At 44.2% G+C, this 20,720-nt stretch overlaps 1 protein-coding gene across 4 annotated transcripts in view; it reads left to right on the top strand.

Moving 5' to 3' along the window:
• The window catches only part of LOC110536788 (rab GTPase-activating protein 1), a 212,942-nt gene that overhangs the window by 58,684 nt on the left and 133,538 nt on the right, over positions 1-20,720 (top strand). For all 4 annotated transcript variants that reach the window (XR_016484882.1, XR_016484881.1, XM_036936954.2 and 1 more), the window contains 5 exons: positions 8,066-8,176; positions 8,660-8,829; positions 9,685-9,854; positions 13,093-13,252; positions 20,420-20,513. Coding sequence is in view for 2 of the 4 variants with exons in the window: in XM_036936954.2 (XP_036792849.2) it covers positions 8,066-8,176; positions 8,660-8,829; positions 9,685-9,854; positions 13,093-13,252; positions 20,420-20,513 (705 nt within the window). In the remaining 2 variants the exon portion in view is untranslated. The remainder of the gene's footprint in view (positions 1-8,065; positions 8,177-8,659; positions 8,830-9,684; positions 9,855-13,092; positions 13,253-20,419; positions 20,514-20,720) is intronic.

Genomic DNA, 20,720 nt, shown 5'->3' with positions numbered 1-20,720 from the left:
ATCTGAGGTCCTGAGTGCTCTGGAGCAGGTTTTCATCAAGGATATCTCTGTACTTTGCTCTTTTCATTTTTCCCTCGATCCTGTCTAGTATCCCAGTCCCTGCTGCTGAAAAACATTCCCACAGCATGATGATGCTGCCACCACCATGGTGCCAGGTTTCCGCCAGATATGACGCTTGGCATTCAGGCCAAAGTGTTCAATCTTGGTTTCATCAGACCAGAGAATCTTGCCTTTTGGCAAACTCAGAGTGGGCTGTCATGTGGCTTTTACTGAGTGGCTCCCGTCTGACCACTCTACCATAAAGGCCTGTTTGGTGGAGTGCTGCAGAGATGGTTGTCCTTCTGGAAGGTTCTCCCATCTCCACAGAGGAGCTCTAGAGCTCTGTCAGAGTGACCATCGGGTTCTTGGTCACCTCCCTGACCAAGGCCCTTCTCCCCCGATTGCTCAGTTTGGCCGGGCGGCCAGCTCTAGGATGAGTCTTGGTGGTTCCAAACTTCTTCCATTTAAGAACGATGGAGGCCAATGTGTTCTTGGGGACTTTCAATGCTGCAGAAATGTTTTGGTACCCTTCCCCAGATATGTGTCTCGACACAATCCTGTCTCGGAGCTCTACAGACAATTCCTTCGACTTCATGGCTTGGTTTTTGCTCTGACATGCACCGTCATCTGTGGGACCTTATATAGACAGGTGTGTGCCTTTCCAAATCATGTCCAATCAATTGAATTTACCACAGTTGGACTCCAATAAAGTTGTAGAAACATCTCAAAGCTGATCAATGGAAACAGGATGCACCTGAGCTCAATTTTGAGGCATTGCTTTGTCATTATGGGGTATTGTGTGTAGATTGCTGTTTTTTGCCATTCTTATAGTTAAAGCTGTAATGTAACTAAATGTGGAAAAAATCAAGGGTTCTGAATAGTTTCCAAAGGCACTGTACTAGAGGTCAACGGATTAATCGGAATGGCCGATTAATTAGGGCCAATTTCAAGTTTTCATAACAATCGGAAATCAGTATTTTTGGGCGCCGGTGTGCTGATTACATTTTTTACATTTAGATTTATTCTTTATACCTTTTATTTAACTAGGCAAGTCAGTTAACCTCTCTAGGGTAGGTGAGACGCTAACGTCCCACCAGGCCAATATCCGGTGACACTGCAGAGAGCTAACATTCTAAATACACCATTTGTTATAGTAAACATTCTTGTAAATACATGTATCTTACATCTTTTAAAAGATGAACGTCTTATTAATCCAGCCGCGGTGTCAGATTTCAAAAAGCCGTTACTGCAAAAGCAAACATGCTATTCTCTGGGGACGGCGCCACGCACACACAAGTATTACTAGCATTTACCAACCAAGCATTAGCGTCATGAAAGTCAGAAATAACAATAAAATAATAACAAATAAATTAAATCGCTTACCATTGAAGATGCCAAGCGTCCTAACTACACAGTGAATGTTCGTTTTGTTTGATAAAATGTATTTTTATAGCCTAACACGAAACATTTGCAAACAGCTTGCATCGTGATTTCCGTCTCATTCAACTTTGGACGATGCGTTCGTGGTAATTACACACACTAAACAAACGTTTATCCAGTCATGGTTGGTTTCATTGCAATCCTCTGGTTGTTACTAACACAACCATACTTGATGGTTCTTTTCCCGGGGCGTATTGACCGAAACAAAACGATTTGAAGACCCCAATCAATGACATCATTGCGCACCAATGGTAGGACAGGTCTATCGTTGATTGACTGTATTTTGGCCCAATGACCACTGATCATCTTGAAATATAGCTTGGAAGATAGCCAATGAGCTGAGGTAAACGGCAATATGTAATGGTTATACGTTTGAAGACCAGCCATTGTCGTAAACTCTGGCGTAAAAGAGGTTCATTCGCCATTGCAAATCATACTTGACAGAGCCACGGGTGTTACGCATAGCAGTACATATTCAATAGCATTTTCAACAAGTTTATATATTTAAAATATGGCGAATAAATCAGGAAAAGCTAACACGAAGTCTAGCTATACAGATTTAACCCAAATTATAGAGGAAATGGATAGATACAGCGAGACCGATTTGCTTCAGGAAGATGAATCTTTCAGCGAAGCTAGTTTTGCCTCCCAGGCGGAAGACATGTTTCTTTATGGCGAGGATGCCATGCTGGATTGGTACGTTCTAATGCCATTGTTTGAAATTAATAATATCAAATATGATTCTAATGAGATTTTTTTAAAGATTTTCTTATTTTATTTGCAATATATAAAAATATAATCTGTAATGAAATGTGTAAAGTACACATTGGCTATACTGTGTGTGTGTGTGATATATTTTTAACATTTATTTTACATAAACATGGAATGGAACAGCCCTTCACCACTTCACCATAGTGATTATGTTCCATGTACTTGTTGATACAGGGCTCATACGTGAAAGTATTGTTACTGATTTAAAAAAAATATTTCACAGTGGCAGTGATTCTGATTATGAGCCGCCAATGTCTAGGTGTCCATCTCCCTCTGAAGCTGGTTCATCCAGCCGGACCCCCGCTGTCTCTGGCTCCACACCTACCTGGCCATCTAGCAATGTGAAGTCAGTGACAAAGAAGCAGAGATGAGGAAGAGAGAAACCTGCAGACAGAGGGCCAGAGGGTCGTTGGCACTCTGTATTAGAAGATGATGTAGAACCAAATCCACCAGTTTATAGACCCAAAAGGCAGCCAGGACCTCAACTAGACATGACTGCAAAGTACAGCCCCCTTCAACTTTTTCAACTGTTTTTCACCTCGTCAGTTGTTGATTCCCTGGTGGCGAACACCAATAAGTACGGGGCTAAGAAGCAGGCAGGAAAGAAAGAGGCATGGAAGACCATTTCCATGTCAGACCTTTTCTGCTACTTTTCAATGGTCATTTACATGGGGCTGGTGAAGTTGAAAACTCTAAGGAACTACTGGAAAACGTCAGCTCTCTATCAACTGCCTTTCCCCATGACTGTCATGTCTTGTAAAAGGTTTCTGACTATCTCACGGGCGCTTCACATCAGTGACCCAGAAGTTGATGGGGAGAATGTGACGGGCGCTTCACATCAGTGACCCAGAAGTTGATGGGGAGAATGTGACGGGCGCTTCACATCAGTGACCCAGAAGTTGATGGGGAGAATGACAAGAAGAGAGGCATACCAAGATTTGATAGGCTGTTCAAAATCAAACCTCTCTACCCCAACATCGTTGAGGCCTGCAAGACCTATTTTCAGCCTGCCCAGAACCTGTCCATCGATGAGAGGATGGTAGCCTCAAAGGCCAGAATCAGCCTCAAACAATACATGCGTAACAAACCAACCAAATGGGGTTACAAACTGTTTGTTTTGGCTGATTCTGTGTGTGCATACACTTGCAATTTTTTTGTTTATGAGTGGAAAAACAGTTTTGCTACCGGTAATGGACCGAGTTATGATTCCGATATGGAGTTATTGGATTTTCAACTGCTGGGGAAGGGCTACAAACGGTTTGTGGACAACTTCTACACAAGCCCTACCCTGTTTACAGAGCTGAGGAAGCGGGATGTGTGGGCTTGTGGCACCATTCGGACCAACAGAGTGGGCTTTCCAAAGACAAAGGTGAACGACATGCCTAAGCGGGCTGAGCGGGGTACCATGCGATGGATCTGTGAAGATGGCCTGCTCTTTGTGAAGTGGATGGATACCAGAGAGGAGGTAATGTGCTCCAGTATCCACAAGTCCTTCAGTGGAGATCACGTCGTCAGGTGTGTGAAGGACGGTGCCGGGGCATGGGCCACAAAAAATGTCCCCATTCCAGCTGCTGTGAAGGAGCATGGGAGGTGTGGACAACAAGAGCATGGGAGGTGTGGACAACAAGAGCATGGGAGGTGTGGACCTGTCAGATGAGCTGATAGGATACTACAATGTTCTCCACAAGACCATGAAATGGTACAAAACATTTTTCTATCATTTCATTGACATTGCTGTGGTGAATGCCTTCATCCTCCAGAAGGAAATGGCTAAGAGCTGTGGACAGCCCCCCATCTCACAGCTAGCCTTCAGGGAGCTGCTCATCCAGGAGCTTGCTAGCTATAGCAAGTCCACTGTAGCACCTTCTGTCCCCTCTACCTCTGTCCCTTCTGCTCCAACCAGTGGTGGTCACCTGCCCGGATTCATCTCTGCAGGCATGAATGTGCCTCAGGGCAAAAAGGGCACAGTAGGGAGACGTCGTTGTGCCCTTTGTCACAGGAAATGCCCCATCACCTGCACCACGTGTTCTGCTTTACAGCAGAAAGAGACTGCTGTGGGCCATGGCACCAGCAGAACAATATTGTGTAGAGGACTGAGGGTCTTCACAATATTGTAAATAGAAAATATGTAAATAGTTACCCGTGTTAATTATTATTATTTTTTTTCCTTTTTTATATATATATATTTTTTGGTGGGGTGTGTTAGAATAGCATTTATGTATTTTGTATATAGTTCTTTCCTTCAAAATGTATCACTTTACCTATTCGGCCACTTGGGTACATTTGGGTACATTTGTTTGGGACATCTGGATGCGTTCATGCTCATGTCATGTAGCTCGCTCATTTTTGAAGTTATCTATCTAAAACTTTGCTCAGCTATTGTTGCCATCTTATGTTCTTCATTCAAATCATCCCAAGCATCCTATCTGTATGTTTGGCTGTTCTTGGTCATTTGAAAGATGATGCAGCAACAATAATAAAACAGGAAACGTATTATTTCCTTGTATTTTCTTCTACCAGATCTATTGTGTTATATTCTCCTATATTCAATTCACATTTCCACAAAATTCAGAGTGTTTCCTTTCAAATGATACCAAGAAAATTAATATCCTTGCCTCTGGGCCTGAGCTACATGCAGTTAGATTAGGATATGTCTTTAGACGTAAATTGAGAAGGGGGGAGGTACTCCAAATAAGTTAAGAACACATTCTTATTTTCAATGACTAGGAACGGTGGGTTAATTGCCTCGTTCAGGGGCAGAACGACAGATTTGCAATCTTTCCAATCTTGCAATCTTACAGTTAACTAGTCCCATGCAATAACGACCTGCCTCTCTCTCGTTGCACTCCACAAGGAGACTGCCTGTTACGCGAATGCAGTAAGCCAAGGTAAGTTGCTAGCTAGCATTAAACTTATCTTATAAAAAACAATCAATCATAATCACTAGTTAACAACACATGGTTGATCATATTACTAGATATTATCTAGCGCGTCCTGCGTTGCATATAATCTGACTGAGCATACAAGTATCTAAGTATCTGACTGAGTGGTGGTAGACAGAAGCAGGCGAGTAAACATGAATTCAAACAGCACTTTTGTGCGTTTTGCCAGCAGCTCTTCGTTGTGCGTCAAGCATTGCGCTGTTTATGACTTCAAGCCTATCAACTCCCGAGGTGAGGCTGGTGTAACCGAAGTGAAATGGCTGACTAATAGCTTTTCAAACGTCACTCGCTCTGAGCCTTCTAGTAGTTGTTCCCCTTGCTCTGCATGGGTAACGCTGCTTCGATGGTGGCTGTTGTCATTGTGTTGCTGGTTCGAGCCCAGGGAGGAGCGAGGAGAGGGACGGAAGCTATACTGTTACACTGGCAATACTAAAGTGCCTATAAGAACATCCAATAGTCAAAGGTTAATGAAATACAAATGGTATAGAGGGAAATAGTCCTATAATTCCTATAATAACTACAACCTAAAACTTCTTACCTGGGAATATTGAAGACTCATGTTAAAAGGAACCACCAGCTTTCATATGTTCTCATGTTCTGAGCAAGGAACATAAACGTTAGCTTTCTTACATGGCACATATTGCACTTTTATTTTCTTCTCCAACACTTTTTTTTGCATTATTTAAACCAAATTGAACATGTTTCATTATTTACTAGAGGCTAAATTGATTTTATTGATGTATTATATTAATTAAAATAAGTGTTAATTCAGTATTGTTGTAATTGTTATTATTACAAATAAATAAAATAAAAATCAACCGATTAATCGGTATTAGCTTTTTTGGTCCTCCAATAATCGGTATCGGTATCGGCGTTGAAAAATCATAATCGGTCGACCTCTACACTGTACTGTAGATTACATTAGAACATTTTAGAACGTCACTGGCCTCATTCCCTCGTCTATTTGTTGCTTATTTACAAGGTTATTTCCCCCTCTCAAACCACACCAGTAACTGAATTAGTTCTACTGAAATGTATGGCATTCAATCTCACTCCCTGAAAGAAATATGCCCCTTAAGTGAACAAGGAAATGACAAAAATAGAAGTGTCTATTTTTTTTCTTCTTTTGGAGTTCTTTCTTAGAAGTGTAGACATGCTTCCACTAATTTATCACCCTGAGCAGCAGCCTGGCCGTCTCTGCTCTGATACCCTGGTTTCACAAAGAGGCGTATTCACTGGCCCAGGCCAACACACAGACACATTCTCCTAGGATAGGAATCATCACTACTGGACCGGAGATCAGACAGCCTGGTTCTTGCTCATCAGACAGCCTGGTTCTTGCTCATCAGACAGCCTGGTTCTGCTCATCAGACAGACAGAGAGGATAGTCACTGACTGTCACAGGGTGACTCTAGATGACTCTACATGCCTGCTTGGAATGGAAAGGGAGTGCGGATGCTCTTCAGGCAGGCATAGGCCCTATTATTATTCAGCTCTGAGCTGGGTTTTATTTATTTTTTGGATGAGAGCAGGATCTGGTCTCTAGAACTAATGGCTTCTCCTCCAAGGCTGTCTCAATTGCCTAAAAATGTGTCCTGTCCTCCTCTCCTCCCTGTCATTGTCTACAGTGTCTTCCTGTCCTCCCCTTCTCCTCATCATCTGCACTGATTGGTGGAGATTGGTGGAGGCTCGTCAGTTCTCTCAGATCAGAGTGATTGAGGAGAGGACAGATCAAGTGTCTCAGGGTACGATTGTGATATAAAAGGCTAACCTGATCCTGGATCAACACTCCTTCTCTTAAAACATACTGCCCCCGCTTTTTATGGCAATTAAGACATAGCCCTTAATCTAATCCGTCCTTCTCCTCAGACTCTGACATAGCCCTAAATCTAACCCGTCCTTCTCAGGCTCTGACATAGCCCTAAATCTAACCCGTACTTCTCAGGCTCTGACATAGCCCTAAATCTAACCCGTCCTTCTCAGGCTCTGACGTAGCCCTAAATCTAACCTGTCCTTCTCCTCAGGCTCTGATGGGGGTTGTTTCCAATTCCCACCAAACAAGTCACTTCCCTTAGCTCACAAATAGCCAAATACTACACTGGTTGTTTTCAAAACATAAAAATCCCATTGCTTATTTTTAGACGGGCATATTTCCTCCTCATTAAACCTTGGGTTGCTTGTTTGTGGAATGCTGAGATCTAAGAGCAGCGTTCACACGCTAGCTAGTAATACGCAAGTAATTACCATGTTAAGCTCTAGGAATTCCAGAACAGACACTACAACTACAGTACTCAGCAAATATGCAAAGATTGTAAAAAATATTGTTGAGTGTGAAGAGCTGAAATTATCATTTTTAAGGAACTTGGACTGTCTTCCCGTTCAGTCTTCACCCTCTAATATGGTGTTCATTAGCAAATGTATTGGTTTTGTTAAACGTGTATTTACAGAATTACTCTTAGACCGGTTGACACTGTTTTTATTTTGCAGAGTATCTTACTGTATTTACGATCTCACATGCTCATAGCTCCCGTGTGGTGTATCTAAAAGCATGTTTGTGCTGTGTTAGTGCCTGAAGTGTGTGCTGTGGAAATTCTTTGTGATTTGTGTAATATATTTTGGGTGGAGGAGTCAGGCTTTGATCAGGTTGACTCATCTATTTCGGCAGACATTCAAAACAGAATGAATGATCAGTGCTCGCGTCATCACGTTAGATCAATGAAATGCATAAACAAAGGCAAAGTGGGATATTATCATCATGCGTATGGTATTGCGAATCTCATGTAGCTAAAGACTCAGGGCAATGAGGCAAGATCTCTCCCAATCCCAGCCAAAGCATTTCAGAGAAAGAACTCTTTATTCTTCTATTTTTCCAGCGCTGTGGCGAAAGACAAAGACAAGAACAGCTTTAAGCTGCGTCCTGGAATGGACAAGAAGGTCTTCATCTACGTACAGCAGACGTCCAATAAGGAGCTGTCTATAGAGAGGTAACGTATACACACAACGCAGACATGACACAGTCCTGCCACCATGGAGACTTCTCAGTCTGGACGTCTCCCTGGTATTCATAACAGGCCGTAATTCAGTTCTAATTGATAAACAACCGCTGTTTAATGTCTGTCTGTTTCCGAGCTGAAGTGTCCCAGTTCAGCCATGAGAATTAGATGGATGTTTCTGTTCTGAGCCTGCTAATTCTCTATGGTTAATAATGTTGTTTTGAACCACCGTCATCTCATTTCCATGGCTCTTTGTTATTTTACACTTCCTATACTGGGCCGGAATTGGAGAGCTCTTTTATCCTTCGTTTTATGAAGGATATATAGCTAGCTAGCCTGATACTATGTGAGAGATGAATCAGCTGAGACTTTCCACCTGGTTCCACTCTTATGAGGTGTGTGTGTGTGTGATCTGTGCTTCCGCTCTGTGCGTGTGTTCTGTGTGTGTGTGTGTGTTCTGTGTGTGTGTTCCAGGTGCTTTGGCCTACTGCTGTGCCCAGGGACGAACGTGAAGAACAGTGACATGCACCTGCTAGACCTGGAGTCGATGGGGAAGTCATCCGATGGAAAGTCCTACATCATCACAGGGAGCTGGAATCCCAACACGCCTCAGTTCCAGGCTGTCAACGAGGAGACAGCCAAAGGTACAGCAGGCCATCATGCAGTGGTGTCCCTAGCTTGTTATGTAGAGCCAATATAACATTGGTAATTGCCCTGTCTGTATATGTCCACCATTCTAAGTATAATGACCCCAGATAGTTCATAGCCAACCGTGACCGTGACCATGACCGTGACCGTGGCCGGCTCTCTAGCTGATGTCATCTCGCTACATAGCTACGACCACAGCTACTGTACTGGTCATAGAGGATATTTGTGTTCCAGATAAGTTCATTTACAGGTCCACAACTTTAAGGTTTACATTGATGAGTGTTGGGTTCATGTACCTGATCACAGATTATTACATTTGTTGTTTTATTTAATTTATTTTTTATTCCAAAATGTTTTTTTTGTACTTTTACTCCTTTTTCTCCCCAATTTCGTGGTGTCCAATTGGTAGTTAGTCTTGTCTCATCGCTGCAACTCCCGTACGGACTCGGGAGATGCGAAGATCGAGAGCCGTGTGTCCTCCGAAACACAACCCAGCCAAGCCGCACTGCTTCGTGGCACAATGCCTGCTTAACCCGGAAGCCAGCAGCACCAGTGTGTCGGAGGAAACACTGTACATCTGGCGACCGTGTCAGCGTCCACTGTGCCCGGGCCGCCACAGGAGTCGCTAGAGTGCGATGGTACAAGCACATCCCTGCCGGCCAAACCCTCCCCTAACCCGGACGACGCTGGGCCAATTGTGCGCCGCTCCACGGGTCTCCCGGTCGTGGCCGGCTGCGACAGAGCCTGGACTCGAACTAGGATCTCTATCACTCAGAAGACCTCGCCTGACCACAGATATAAGGGTTTCTTTAAGGGTTATATTAATGGCGATTATGGGTTATGTCAAACAGATACGTTTATCTACATGACGACGGCGGTGGACCTGGTGATCACTGAGGTGGAGGAGCCGGTTCGTTTCCTGCTGGAGACCAGGGTCAGAGTCTGCTCCCCCAACGAGAGGCTCTTCTGGCCATTCAGCAAACGCAGCTACACAGAGACTTTCTACCTGAAACTCAGACAGGTGAGAGGTTCTACCTGAAACTCAGACAGGTGAGACAGAGCTTCTAGCTGAAATTTGAGACAGGTGAGACGGAGCTTCTAGCTGAAATTTGAGACAGGTGAGACGGAGCTTCTAGCTGAAACTTGAGACAGGTGAGACAGAACTTCTAGCTAAAACACAAGACAGGTGAAACATAGCTTCTAGCTGAAACTCAGACAAGTGAAACATAGCTTTAAGCTAAAACTCAAACAGGTGAGACAGAGATTCTAGCTGAAACTTGAGACAGAACTTCTAGCTAAAATTCATACAGGTGAGAGATTCTAGCTGAAACTCAGACCGTTGAGAGGTGAAAGCTGAAACTCTGTCCGTTGAGAGGTGAAAGCTGAAACTCAGACAGGTGAGAAGTGAAAGCTGAAACTCAGACAGGTGAGAAGTGAAAGCTGAAACTCAGACAGGTGAGAAGTGAAAGCTGAAACTCAGACAGGTGAGAAGTGAAAGCTGAAACTCAGACAGGTGAGAAGTGAAAGCTGAAACTCAGACAGGTGAGAGGTGAAAGCTGAAACTCAGACAGGTGAAAGCTGAAACTCAGACAGGTGAAAGCTGAAACTCAGACAGGTGAGAGGTGAAAGCTGAAACTCAGACAGGTGAGAGGTGAAAGCTGAAACTCAGACAGGTGAGAGGTGAAAGCTGAAACTCAGACAGGTGAGAGGTGAAAGCTGAAACTCAGACAGGTGAGAGGTGAAAGCTGAAACTCAGACAGGTGAGAGGTGAAAGCTGAAACTCAGACAGGTGAGAGGTGAGAGCTGAAACTCAGACAGGTGAGAGGTGAGAGCTGAAACTCAGACAGGTGAGAGGTGAAAGCTGAAACTCAGACAGGTGAGACAGAGCTTCTAGCTGAAATTTGAGACAGGTGAGACGGAGCTTCTAGCTGAAATTTGAGACAGGTGAGACGGAGCTTCTAGCTGAAACTTGAGACAGGTGAGACAGAACTTCTAGCTAAAACACAAGACAGGTGAAACATAGCTTCTAGCTGAAACTCAGACAAGTGAAACATAGCTTTAAGCTAAAACTCAAACAGGTGAGACAGAGATTCTAGCTGAAACTTGAGACAGAACTTCTAGCTAAAATTCATACAGGTGAGAGATTCTAGCTGAAACTCAGACCGTTGAGAGGTGAAAGCTGAAACTCTGTCCGTTGAGAGGTGAAAGCTGAAACTCAGACAGGTGAGAAGTGAAAGCTGAAACTCAGACAGGTGAGAAGTGAAAGCTGAAACTCAGACAGGTGAGAAGTGAAAGCTGAAACTCAGACAGGTGAGAAGTGAAAGCTGAAACTCAGACAGGTGAGAGGTGAAAGCTGAAACTCAGACAGGTGAAAGCTGAAACTCAGACAGGTGAAAGCTGAAACTCAGACAGGTGAAAGCTGAAACTCAGACAGGTGAGAGGTGAAAGCTGAAACTCAGACAGGTGAGAGGTGAAAGCTGAAACTCAGACAGGTGAGAGGTGAAAGCTGAAACTCAGACAGGTGAGAGGTGAAAGCTGAAACTCAGACAGGTGAGAGGTGAAAGCTGAAACTCAGACAGGTGAGAGGTGAAAGCTGAAACTCAGACAGGTGAGAGGTGAAAGCTGAAACTCAGACAGGTGAGAGGTGAAAGCTGAAACTCAGACAGGTGAGAGGTGAGAGCTGAAACTCAGACAGGTGAGAGGTGAGAGCTGAAACTCAGACAGGTGAGAGGTGAAAGCTGAAACTCAGACAGGTGAGAGGTGAAAGCTGAAACTCAGACAGGTGAGAGGTGAAAGCTGAAACTCAGACAGGTGAGAGGTGAAAGCTGAAACTCAGACAGGTGAGAGGTGAAAGCTGAAACTCAGACAGGTGAGAGGTGAGAGGTGAAACTCAGACAGGTGAGAGGTGAAACTCAGACAGGTGAGAGGTGAAACTCAGACAGGTGAGAGGTGAAACTCAGACAGGTGAGAGGTGAAACTCAGACAGGTGAGAGGTGAAACTCAGACAGGTGAGAGGTGAAACTCAGACAGGTGAGAGGTGAATGCTGAAACTCAGACAGGTGAGAGGTGAAAGCTGAAACTCAGACAGGTGAGAGGTGAAACTCAGACAGGTGAGAGGTGAAACTCAGACAGGTGAGAGGTGAAACTCAGACAGGTGAGAGGTGAAAGCTGAAACTCAAGACAGGTGAGAGGTGAAAGCTGAAACTCAGACAGGTGAGAGGTGAAACTCAGACAGGTGAGAGGTGAAAGCTGAAACTCAGACAGGTGAGAGGTGAAAGCTGAAACTCAGACAGGTGAGAGGTGAACTTCAGACAGGTGAGAGGTGAAAGCTGAAACTCAGACAGGTGAGAGGTGAAAGCTGAAACTCAGACAGGTGAGAGGTGAAAGCTGAAACTCAGACAGGTGAGAGGTGAAAGCTGAAACTCAGACAGGTGAGAGGTGAAAGCTGAAACTCAGACAGGTGAGAGGTGAAACTCAGACAGGTGAGAGGTGAAACTCAGACAGGTGAGAGGTGAAACTCAGACAGGTGAGAGGTGAACTTCAGACAGGTGAGAGGTGAAAGCTGAAACTCAGACAGGTGAGAGGTGAAACTCAGACAGGTGAGAGGTGAACTTCAGACAGGTGAGAGGTGAAAGCTGAAACTCAGACAGGTGAGAGGTGAAACTCAGACAGGTGAGAGGTGAAAGCTGAAACTCAGACAGGTGAGAGGTGAAACTCAAACAGGTGAGAGGTGAAAGCTGAATCTCAGACAGGTGAGAGGTGAAAGCTGAAACTCAGACAGGTGAGAGGTGAGAGGTGAAAGCTGAAACTCAGACAGGTGAGACAGTTTTAAACACTTAATATCTGACATCATCCTCTATTTATATTCATTGTACCTCACTGAAACCACTACTCCTTTTTCCTGGCTTTTATTGTTGTGCTATTAATAATATATATTTTTATGACACTTAAAAATTTGTGGCCGGTTTCCAATGGATAACCCACATCGAACATACCTTTTAGTGTTCATTTATGTCAACCCAACATGAATTGTGAGAAGGCTCTTTTATATTTTCTTTGACAATGTAACTGCTAGTTAAAGTGGTCACCTATTGTCTTGAGCTTGTATGTGACTCCATTTCCCTCCCCCTTCCCAGAGAGGGACAACAACACCATCCAATGCTTTTAGATCCATGACAGGAAGGGTGTATGTGACTCTTTACCCATGAAACCGGTTACCTATTGTCTCGACCCTGTACATGACTTTCCCACCTTCCCAGATGGAACGTAAGAGGAACAAGGACACCCTGTACGAGGTGCTGAGCCTGGAGAGCGAGTTAGAGAGGGAGAGGAAGAAGACGACAGCCAGCCCCAACATCCTGCAGTCTGCCTCCCAAGGATCCATGGTGCCATCGCCCCCTGAGGATGATGAGGAGGAAGGTGACTGACATGTAAAAAACATGTATCTTTTCACAGAAAGTCCCATCGAGGCCAGAAGACCTAGTTCCCATTACATTGACATTTTAGTCATTTACCAGACGAGTGGCGCAGTGGTCTAAGGCACTGCATCTCATCACTACAGTCCCTGGTTCAAATCCAGGCTGTATCACATCCGGCCGTGATTGGGAGTCCCATAGGGCGGCGTACAATTGGCCCAGCGTCATCCAGGTTTGGCCAGGGTAGGCCGTCATTGTAAATATGAATTTGTTCTTAACTGACTTGCCTAGTTAAATGAAGGTTACAAAGTAGGTAAAGCTATCACAGTAATTGCAAGTAAACCCTCCCATTGCTCTATGGTGCCATTACCCCGTGACGATGACAAGGAGGAAGGTGATCGTCTGAGCAACCCTCCCCACCTGCCCTTCTATGCTGTCTTTATAATCCAACCCAACATTTATATTTTATTCATTTAGCATATGGTGTAATCCAGAGCAAATAACAATTTAAAAGTAGCTAGAAAAAGAAAAAAAACACAATTATTGCAAGTGAAACTTTCTTGAGAATAGCCCCTTTCTGCTGAAGCAGTGTTAGGGGGAGTAAATGATAACCCTTCCTGCACTCCTGTCTCTGTAGCTCTATCCCAATTCAATCCCTAGCCTCTTCCCCCAGCCTATGTCATAGGCACTTGTGAGTTCTGAGAAGATTAGACAGGCAGAAAATCCACACAGCTGAACTTTAAAACAAAATACAGATTTCTATTTTCCATTTCAAAAAGTTTTGCTATGATGTGCGCTACTGAACACGACCCTGTCTGTTTGGGGATTGGGTGGTAGTCTGTCCCTGTCTGTTTGGGGATTGGGTGGTAGTCTCTCCTTGTCTGTTTGGGGATTGGGTGGTAGTCTCTCCCTGTCTGTTTGGGGATTGGGTGGTAGTGTGTCCCTGTCTGTTTGAGGATTGGGTTGTAGTCTGTCCCTGTCCTTTTGGGGATTGGGTGGTAGTTTGTCCCTGTCTGTTTGGGGATTGGCTGGTAGTCTCTCCCCCTCTGTTTTTGGATTGGCTGGTAGTCTCTCTCTCTCTGTTTGGGGATTGGCTGGTAGTCTCTCCCTCTCTGTTTGGGGATTGGCTGGTAGTCTCTCCCCCTCTGTTTTTGGATTGGCTGGTAGTCTCTCTCTCTCTGTTTGGGGATTGGCTGGTAGTCTCTCCCTCTCTGTTTGGGGATTGGCTGGTAGTCTCTCCCTCTCTGTTTGGGGATTGGCTGGTAGTCTCTCCCTCTCTGTTTGGGGATTGGCTGGTAGTCTCTCCCTCTCTGTTTGGGGATTGGCTGGTAGTCTCTCCCTCTCTGTTTGGGGATTGGCTGGTAGTCTCTCCCTCTCTGTTTGGGGATTGGCTGGTAGTCTCTCCCTCTCTGTTTGGGGATTGGCTGGTAGTCTCTCCCTCTCTGTTTGGGGATTGGGTGCAGAGTATGTGAGCGGAGAGTGCCCAATTTGACTGGAGTGAGGGGTGAGATTGCTAAAGGCTGGAGCTTCGGCCCTCTCGCCCCCTCCAGTTACGCTCCAGTAGTGCTGACTTCACAAGCTCAGGGCATGCCCGGCCCAGCATGCATTTGTAGTCTACTTGTGTGCTGCTATCGCCCCTGCTTTAGCTACTGTCATGGAGTTCACAAAATATTTTCATAAAGAAACTGATAAACACACAGGTGCTAAATCAAAGTGACTTACAAAGATGAGGACCAATAGCAAGAGAGGGAGTGTGGTAATGTAGTGTCCACAACTAAAGAGTCATTGTGGAATCTTAAAAGACACATATCCCGAAAGCATGATGGTGTACTTACTACGTGCATATGCTAAAAGAAAGGAACGAGGTGGGTAGATAACTAAGTGTCACATTGTAGCAAAGTATTTGTAAACTAAAAATCAGATCTCTTAAAAGTTTTGTTCATTTTTGTAATATTATCTATACAAAAGGCCATAATTGATTTTGGCCCAGTAGGCCTGGCATATTCCCACTTTCAAGGAGCTTTCCGTTTTGATGTGGTTGTTTTGCCTAAAAACCTTTAGGCCTACCTATAGATGTATTTTTAAACAACTCTGCATCTCTGCCCAGCCTGGCAAGCGTGGCTCTGCAAGTATGGAGAGGGTATTCTCTACTGCTGGTCTGCTCTCCAGGCACCATCGCAGGAGCCTGAAGCCACAGACTCTGGACAAACTTATTTCTAAAAAAGAATGCACAGGCACTCAGTGTCTGTCCCCAAATAGACACTGGGCCGAATCAGGCATTTCTCATTTAATTTGCACTTAATTATAAGTAAGTCACAGGCTATATGTGCAATTGATTGACTATGATGATTTAATACAACTAAATGTTGTTTAATTGCTGAGTGCTCTATGTCCCTACCAGCCTTGTGTCTCACTCACAAATGCTTCACAATGTATTTCTTTGTAGGCTATAGCCTTGAAATAATTGAAATAATATAGCCTAAATTATTAATTGTAGTTTCTTCTTAGGCTCCCTGTCTGGCTCCTGACCTATTTAGAGTGTTTACATGCTGTTTAATATGACATCTAGCCTATTTTAAATTATGAGCGCTTCTTACATTCACCTTTTCATGTTTATTAAAATACTTTATATTCAAATCATACTGTTTGGTTTCATAGTTCAAAACTAAATGGTAGGACCAGGTTGTCACAACAATAGATGGGTGTTGGTTAAATTGTGATATTAACAAATCGAGCAAATTCAGAGCGGTAGTTTTTCTTCTTGGAAGCGTGGAGCAGTTTTTAGCAGGAAGCACCAGTGACTCGGACAATAAAGAAGTGGTCAGATGACGCAGATGCTCAGCTTCAGGACTGTTTTGCTAGCACAGACTGGAATATGTTCCGGGATTCCTCCAATGGTATTGAGGAGTATATCACATCAGTCACTGGGTTCATCAATAAGTGCATCGATGACATCGTCCCCACAGTGACTGTACGTACAGACCCCAACCAGAAACCATGGGTTACAGGCAACATCTGCACTGAGCTAAAGGGTAGAGCTGCCACCTTCAAGGAGCAGGACTCTAACCGAAAGCTTATAAGAAATCCCGCTACGCCTTCAGACGAACCATCAAACAGACAAAGCACCAATACAGGACTAGATTGAATTGTACTACACCGGCTCCGACGCTCGTCGGATGTGGAAGGGCCTGCAAACTATTACAGAGTACAAAGGGAAGCACAGCCGCGAGCTGCCCAGTGACACAAGCCTTCCAGACGAGCTAAATCACTTCTATGCTCGCTTCAAGGCAAGCAACACTGAGGCATGCATGAGAGCATCAGCTGTTCCGAACGACTGTGTGATAACGCTCTCCGTAGCCGACATGAGTAAGACCTTTAAACATGTCAATATTCCGAAGGCCGCTGGGCCAGACGGATTACCAGGACGTGTGCTCCGGGCAGGTGCTGACCAACTGGCAGGTGTCTTCACTGACATTTTCAACCTCTCCCTGATTGAATCTGTAATACCAACATGATCCAAGCAGACCACCATAGTCCCTGTGCCCAAGAACACTAGGTAACCTGCCTATATGACTACAGACCCATAGCACTCACGTCCGTAGCCATGACGTATGTTGATAGGCTGGTCATAGGCTGGTCATGTCTCACATTAACACCATTATCCCTGAAACCCTAGACCCACTCCAATTGGCATACAGCTTAAACAGATCCACATATGATGCAATCTCTATTGCACTCCACATTGCCCTTTCCCACCTGGACAAAAGGAACACCTACGTGAGAATGCTATTAATTGACTACAGTTCAGCGTTCAACACCATAGTGCCCTTAAAGCTCATCACTGAGCTAAGGATGCTGGGACCAAATACCTCTCTCTGCAACTAGATCCTGGACTTTCTCAAGGGCCGCCCCGAGGTGGTACGGGTAGGTAGCAACACATCTGCCACGCTGATTCTCAACACTGGAGCCCCTCAGGGGTGTGTACTTCGTCCCCTCCTGTACTCCATGTTCACCCATGACTGCATGGGCAGGCACGACTCCAACACCATCATTAAGTTTGCAGACGATACAACAGTGGTAGGCCTGATCACTGACAACGATGAGACAGCCTATAGGAAGGAGGTCAGAGACCTGGCCGGGTGGTGCCAGAATAACAACCTATCCCTCAACATAATCAAGACAAAGGAGATGATTGTGGACTACAGGAAAAGGAGGACCGAGTGCGCTCCCATTCTCATCAACGGGGCTGTAGTGGAGCAGGTTGAGAGCTTCAAGTTCCTTGGTGTCCACATCGCCAACAAACTAGACTATGCATTGTACCCCGCCAACCCCTATTTTGCGCTGCTGCTACTCTGTTTATCATCTGCATAGTCACTTTAACTAATCCTACATGTACTTATTACCTCAAATAGCTCGACTAACCGGTGCATCTGCACATTGACTCTGTACCGGTATCACCTGTAACTACTGTTATTTTTTACTGTTTAAAAAAAATCTTTACTTATCTATTGTTCACCTAATACCTATTTTCATACTTAAAAATGGTACTGTTGGTTAAGGGGCTTGTAAGCATTTCACTGTAAGGTACCTGTTGTATTCGGCGCACGTGACAAATAATCTTTGATTTAATGTGAAGCGCAGCGATCGCTCCATGAGTGATCGGGATTTCTGACCGCTCAAGTCTGCTTGCATACTCTGAATTGGGTGGTAGTCTCTCCCTGTCTATCTGGGGATTGGCTTGTAGTCTCTCCCTGTCTGTCTGGGGATTGGCTGGTCATCTCTCCCTGTCTGTCTGGGGATTGGCTGGTCGCCTCTCCCTGTCTATCTGGGGATTGGCTGGTAGTCTCTCTTTGTCTGTTGTGCCTTATTCTACTCCCTGTAAAGTTTGCACTTTGCTAGCCAGCCTGTTATGTGCCCTATTTTTTATTTATTTTATTTCACCTTTATATAACCAGGTAGGCCAGTTTAGAACAAGTTCTCATTTACAACTGTGACCTGGCCAAGATAAAGGAAAGCAGTGCGATTAAAAACAACAACACAGAGGTACACATGGAATAAACAAACGTACAGTCAATAACACAATAGAGAAATCTGTGTACAGTGTGTGCAGATGAAGTAAGGAGGTAAGGCAATAAATAGGCCATAGTGGCGAAGTAATTACAATTTAGCAATTAACACGAGTGATAGATGAGCAGATGAGGATGTGCAAGTACAGTGCCTTGCGAAAGTATTCGGCCCCCTTGAACTTTGCGACCTTTTGCCACATTTCAGGCTTCAAACATAAAGATATAAAACTGTATTTTTTTTTGTGAAGAATCAACAAGTGGGACACAATCATGAAGTGGAACGACATTTATTGGATATTTCAAACTTTTTTAACAAATCAAAAACTGAAAAATTGGGCGTGCAAAATTATTCAGCCCCCTTAAGTTAATACTTTGTAGCGTCACCTTTTGCTGCGATTACAGCTGTAAGTCGCTTGGGGTATGTCTCTATCAGTTTTGCACATCGAGAGACTGAATTTTTTTCCCATTCCTCCTTGCAAAACAGCTCGAGCTCAGTGAGGTTGGATGGAGAGCATTTGTGAACAGCAGTTTTCAGTTCTTTCCACAGATTCTCGATTGGATTCAGGTCTGGACTTTGACTTGGCCATTCTAACACCTGGATATGTTTATTTTTGAACCATTCCATTGTAGATTTTGCTTTATGTTTTGGATCATTGTCTTGTTGGAAGACAAATCTCCGTCCCAGTCTCAGGTCTTTTGCAGACTCCATCAGGTTTTCTTCCAGAATGGTCCTGTATTTGGCTCCATCCATCTTCCCATCAATTTTAACCATCTTCCCTGTCCCTGCTGAAGAAAAGCAGGCCCAAACCATGATGCTGCCATCACCATGTTTGACAGTGGGGATGGTGTGTTCAGCTGTGTTGCTTTTACGCCAAACATAACATTTTGCATTGTTGCCAAAAAGTTCAATTTTGGTTTCATCTGACCAGAGCACCTTCTTCCACATGTTTGGTGTGTCTCCCAGGTGGCTTGTGGCAAACTTTAAACAACACTTTTTATGGATATCTTTAAGAAATGGCTTTCTTCTTGCCACTCTTCCATAAAGGCCAGATTTGTGCAATATACGACTGATTGTTGTCCTATGGACAGAGTCTCCCACCTCAGCTGTAGATCTCTGCAGTTCATCCAGAGTGATCATGTGCCTCTTGGCTGCATCTCTGATCAGTCTTCTCCTTGTATGAGCTGAAAGCTTAGAGGGACGGCCAGGTCTTGGTAGATTTGCAGTGGTCTGATACTCCTTCCATTTCAATATTATCGCTTGCACAGTGCTCCTTGGGATGTTTAAAGCTTGGGAAATCTTTTTGTATCCAAATCCGGCTTTAAACTTCTTCACAACAGTATCTCGGACCTGCCTGGTGTGTTCCTTGTTCTTCATGATGCTCTCTGCGCTTTTAACGGACCTCTGAGACTATCACAGTGCAGGTGCATTTATACGGAGACTTGATTACACACAGGTGGATTGTATTTATCATCATTAGTCATTTAGGTCAACATTGGATCATTCAGAGATCCTCACTGAACTTCTGGAGAGAGTTTGCTGCACTGAAAGTAAAGGGGCTGAATAATTTTGCACGCCCAATTTTTCAGTTTTTGATTTGTTAAAAAAGTTTGAAATATCCAATAAATGTCGTTCCACTTCATGATTGTGTCCCACTTGTTGTTGATTCTTCACAAAAAAATACAGTTTTATATCTTTATGTTTGAAGCCTGAAATGTGGCAAAAGGTCGCAAAGTTCAAGGGGGCCGAATACTTTCGCAAGGCACTGTATATGCAGAGAAAAGAGTCGGCCCTAGAATTGAGCCCTGTGGCACTATTCTCTCTCTGTATGACTGTTTGTGTGTTTATCTGTCTAGTAAGTCACTATACATACAGCATGTTTTTTTACTCTAATCCACGCTCAGCTGTGTTGATATGTCAACCCTTTGTCTCTGCTTGCGTCCCAAATGGCACCCTATTCCCTACATAGTGCACTACATTTGACTACGGTTGATGGTAGTAGGGTACCACTTGGGACTCTCTCAGTTTTCGTCTCTGGAGCAGAGCATAAAGATACATTTATTTCGCAAGATGGACAATAAAGTTGTATTAAATTATATTTTGTCAGACAATGACGAGCCGTTGCTGAGTGGCTCAGGAGACGTGTCAAAAGAGTGTGCTGAGAAGATCCTGGAGACCTGGGGAGACCTGCTGTCCAAATGGTGAGTGACTGACATCTCTGTGGATGTCATACCTTGTCTTTATGTAAATCCTAGCACCACCCACTGGGCACCAACTGGTTGAATCCATGTTTCCATTCCATTTCAACATAAAGAATTAAATGTGATGATGTCAATGTGAGTCAATGTGAAAAACCTGATTGGATTTGCAAAAAGTCATCAATGTAAAGGAATTTCCGGGATTGTTTG

This window comes from Oncorhynchus mykiss, chromosome 12 (assembly GCF_057628025.1).
Source record: "Oncorhynchus mykiss isolate SJ-2025 chromosome 12, ASM5762802v1, whole genome shotgun sequence".
Taxonomy (NCBI): Eukaryota; Metazoa; Chordata; class Actinopteri; order Salmoniformes; family Salmonidae; genus Oncorhynchus; species Oncorhynchus mykiss.
The sequence above is the reverse complement of the archived record's forward strand: the minus strand, read 5'-3'. Positions and strand labels throughout refer to the sequence as shown.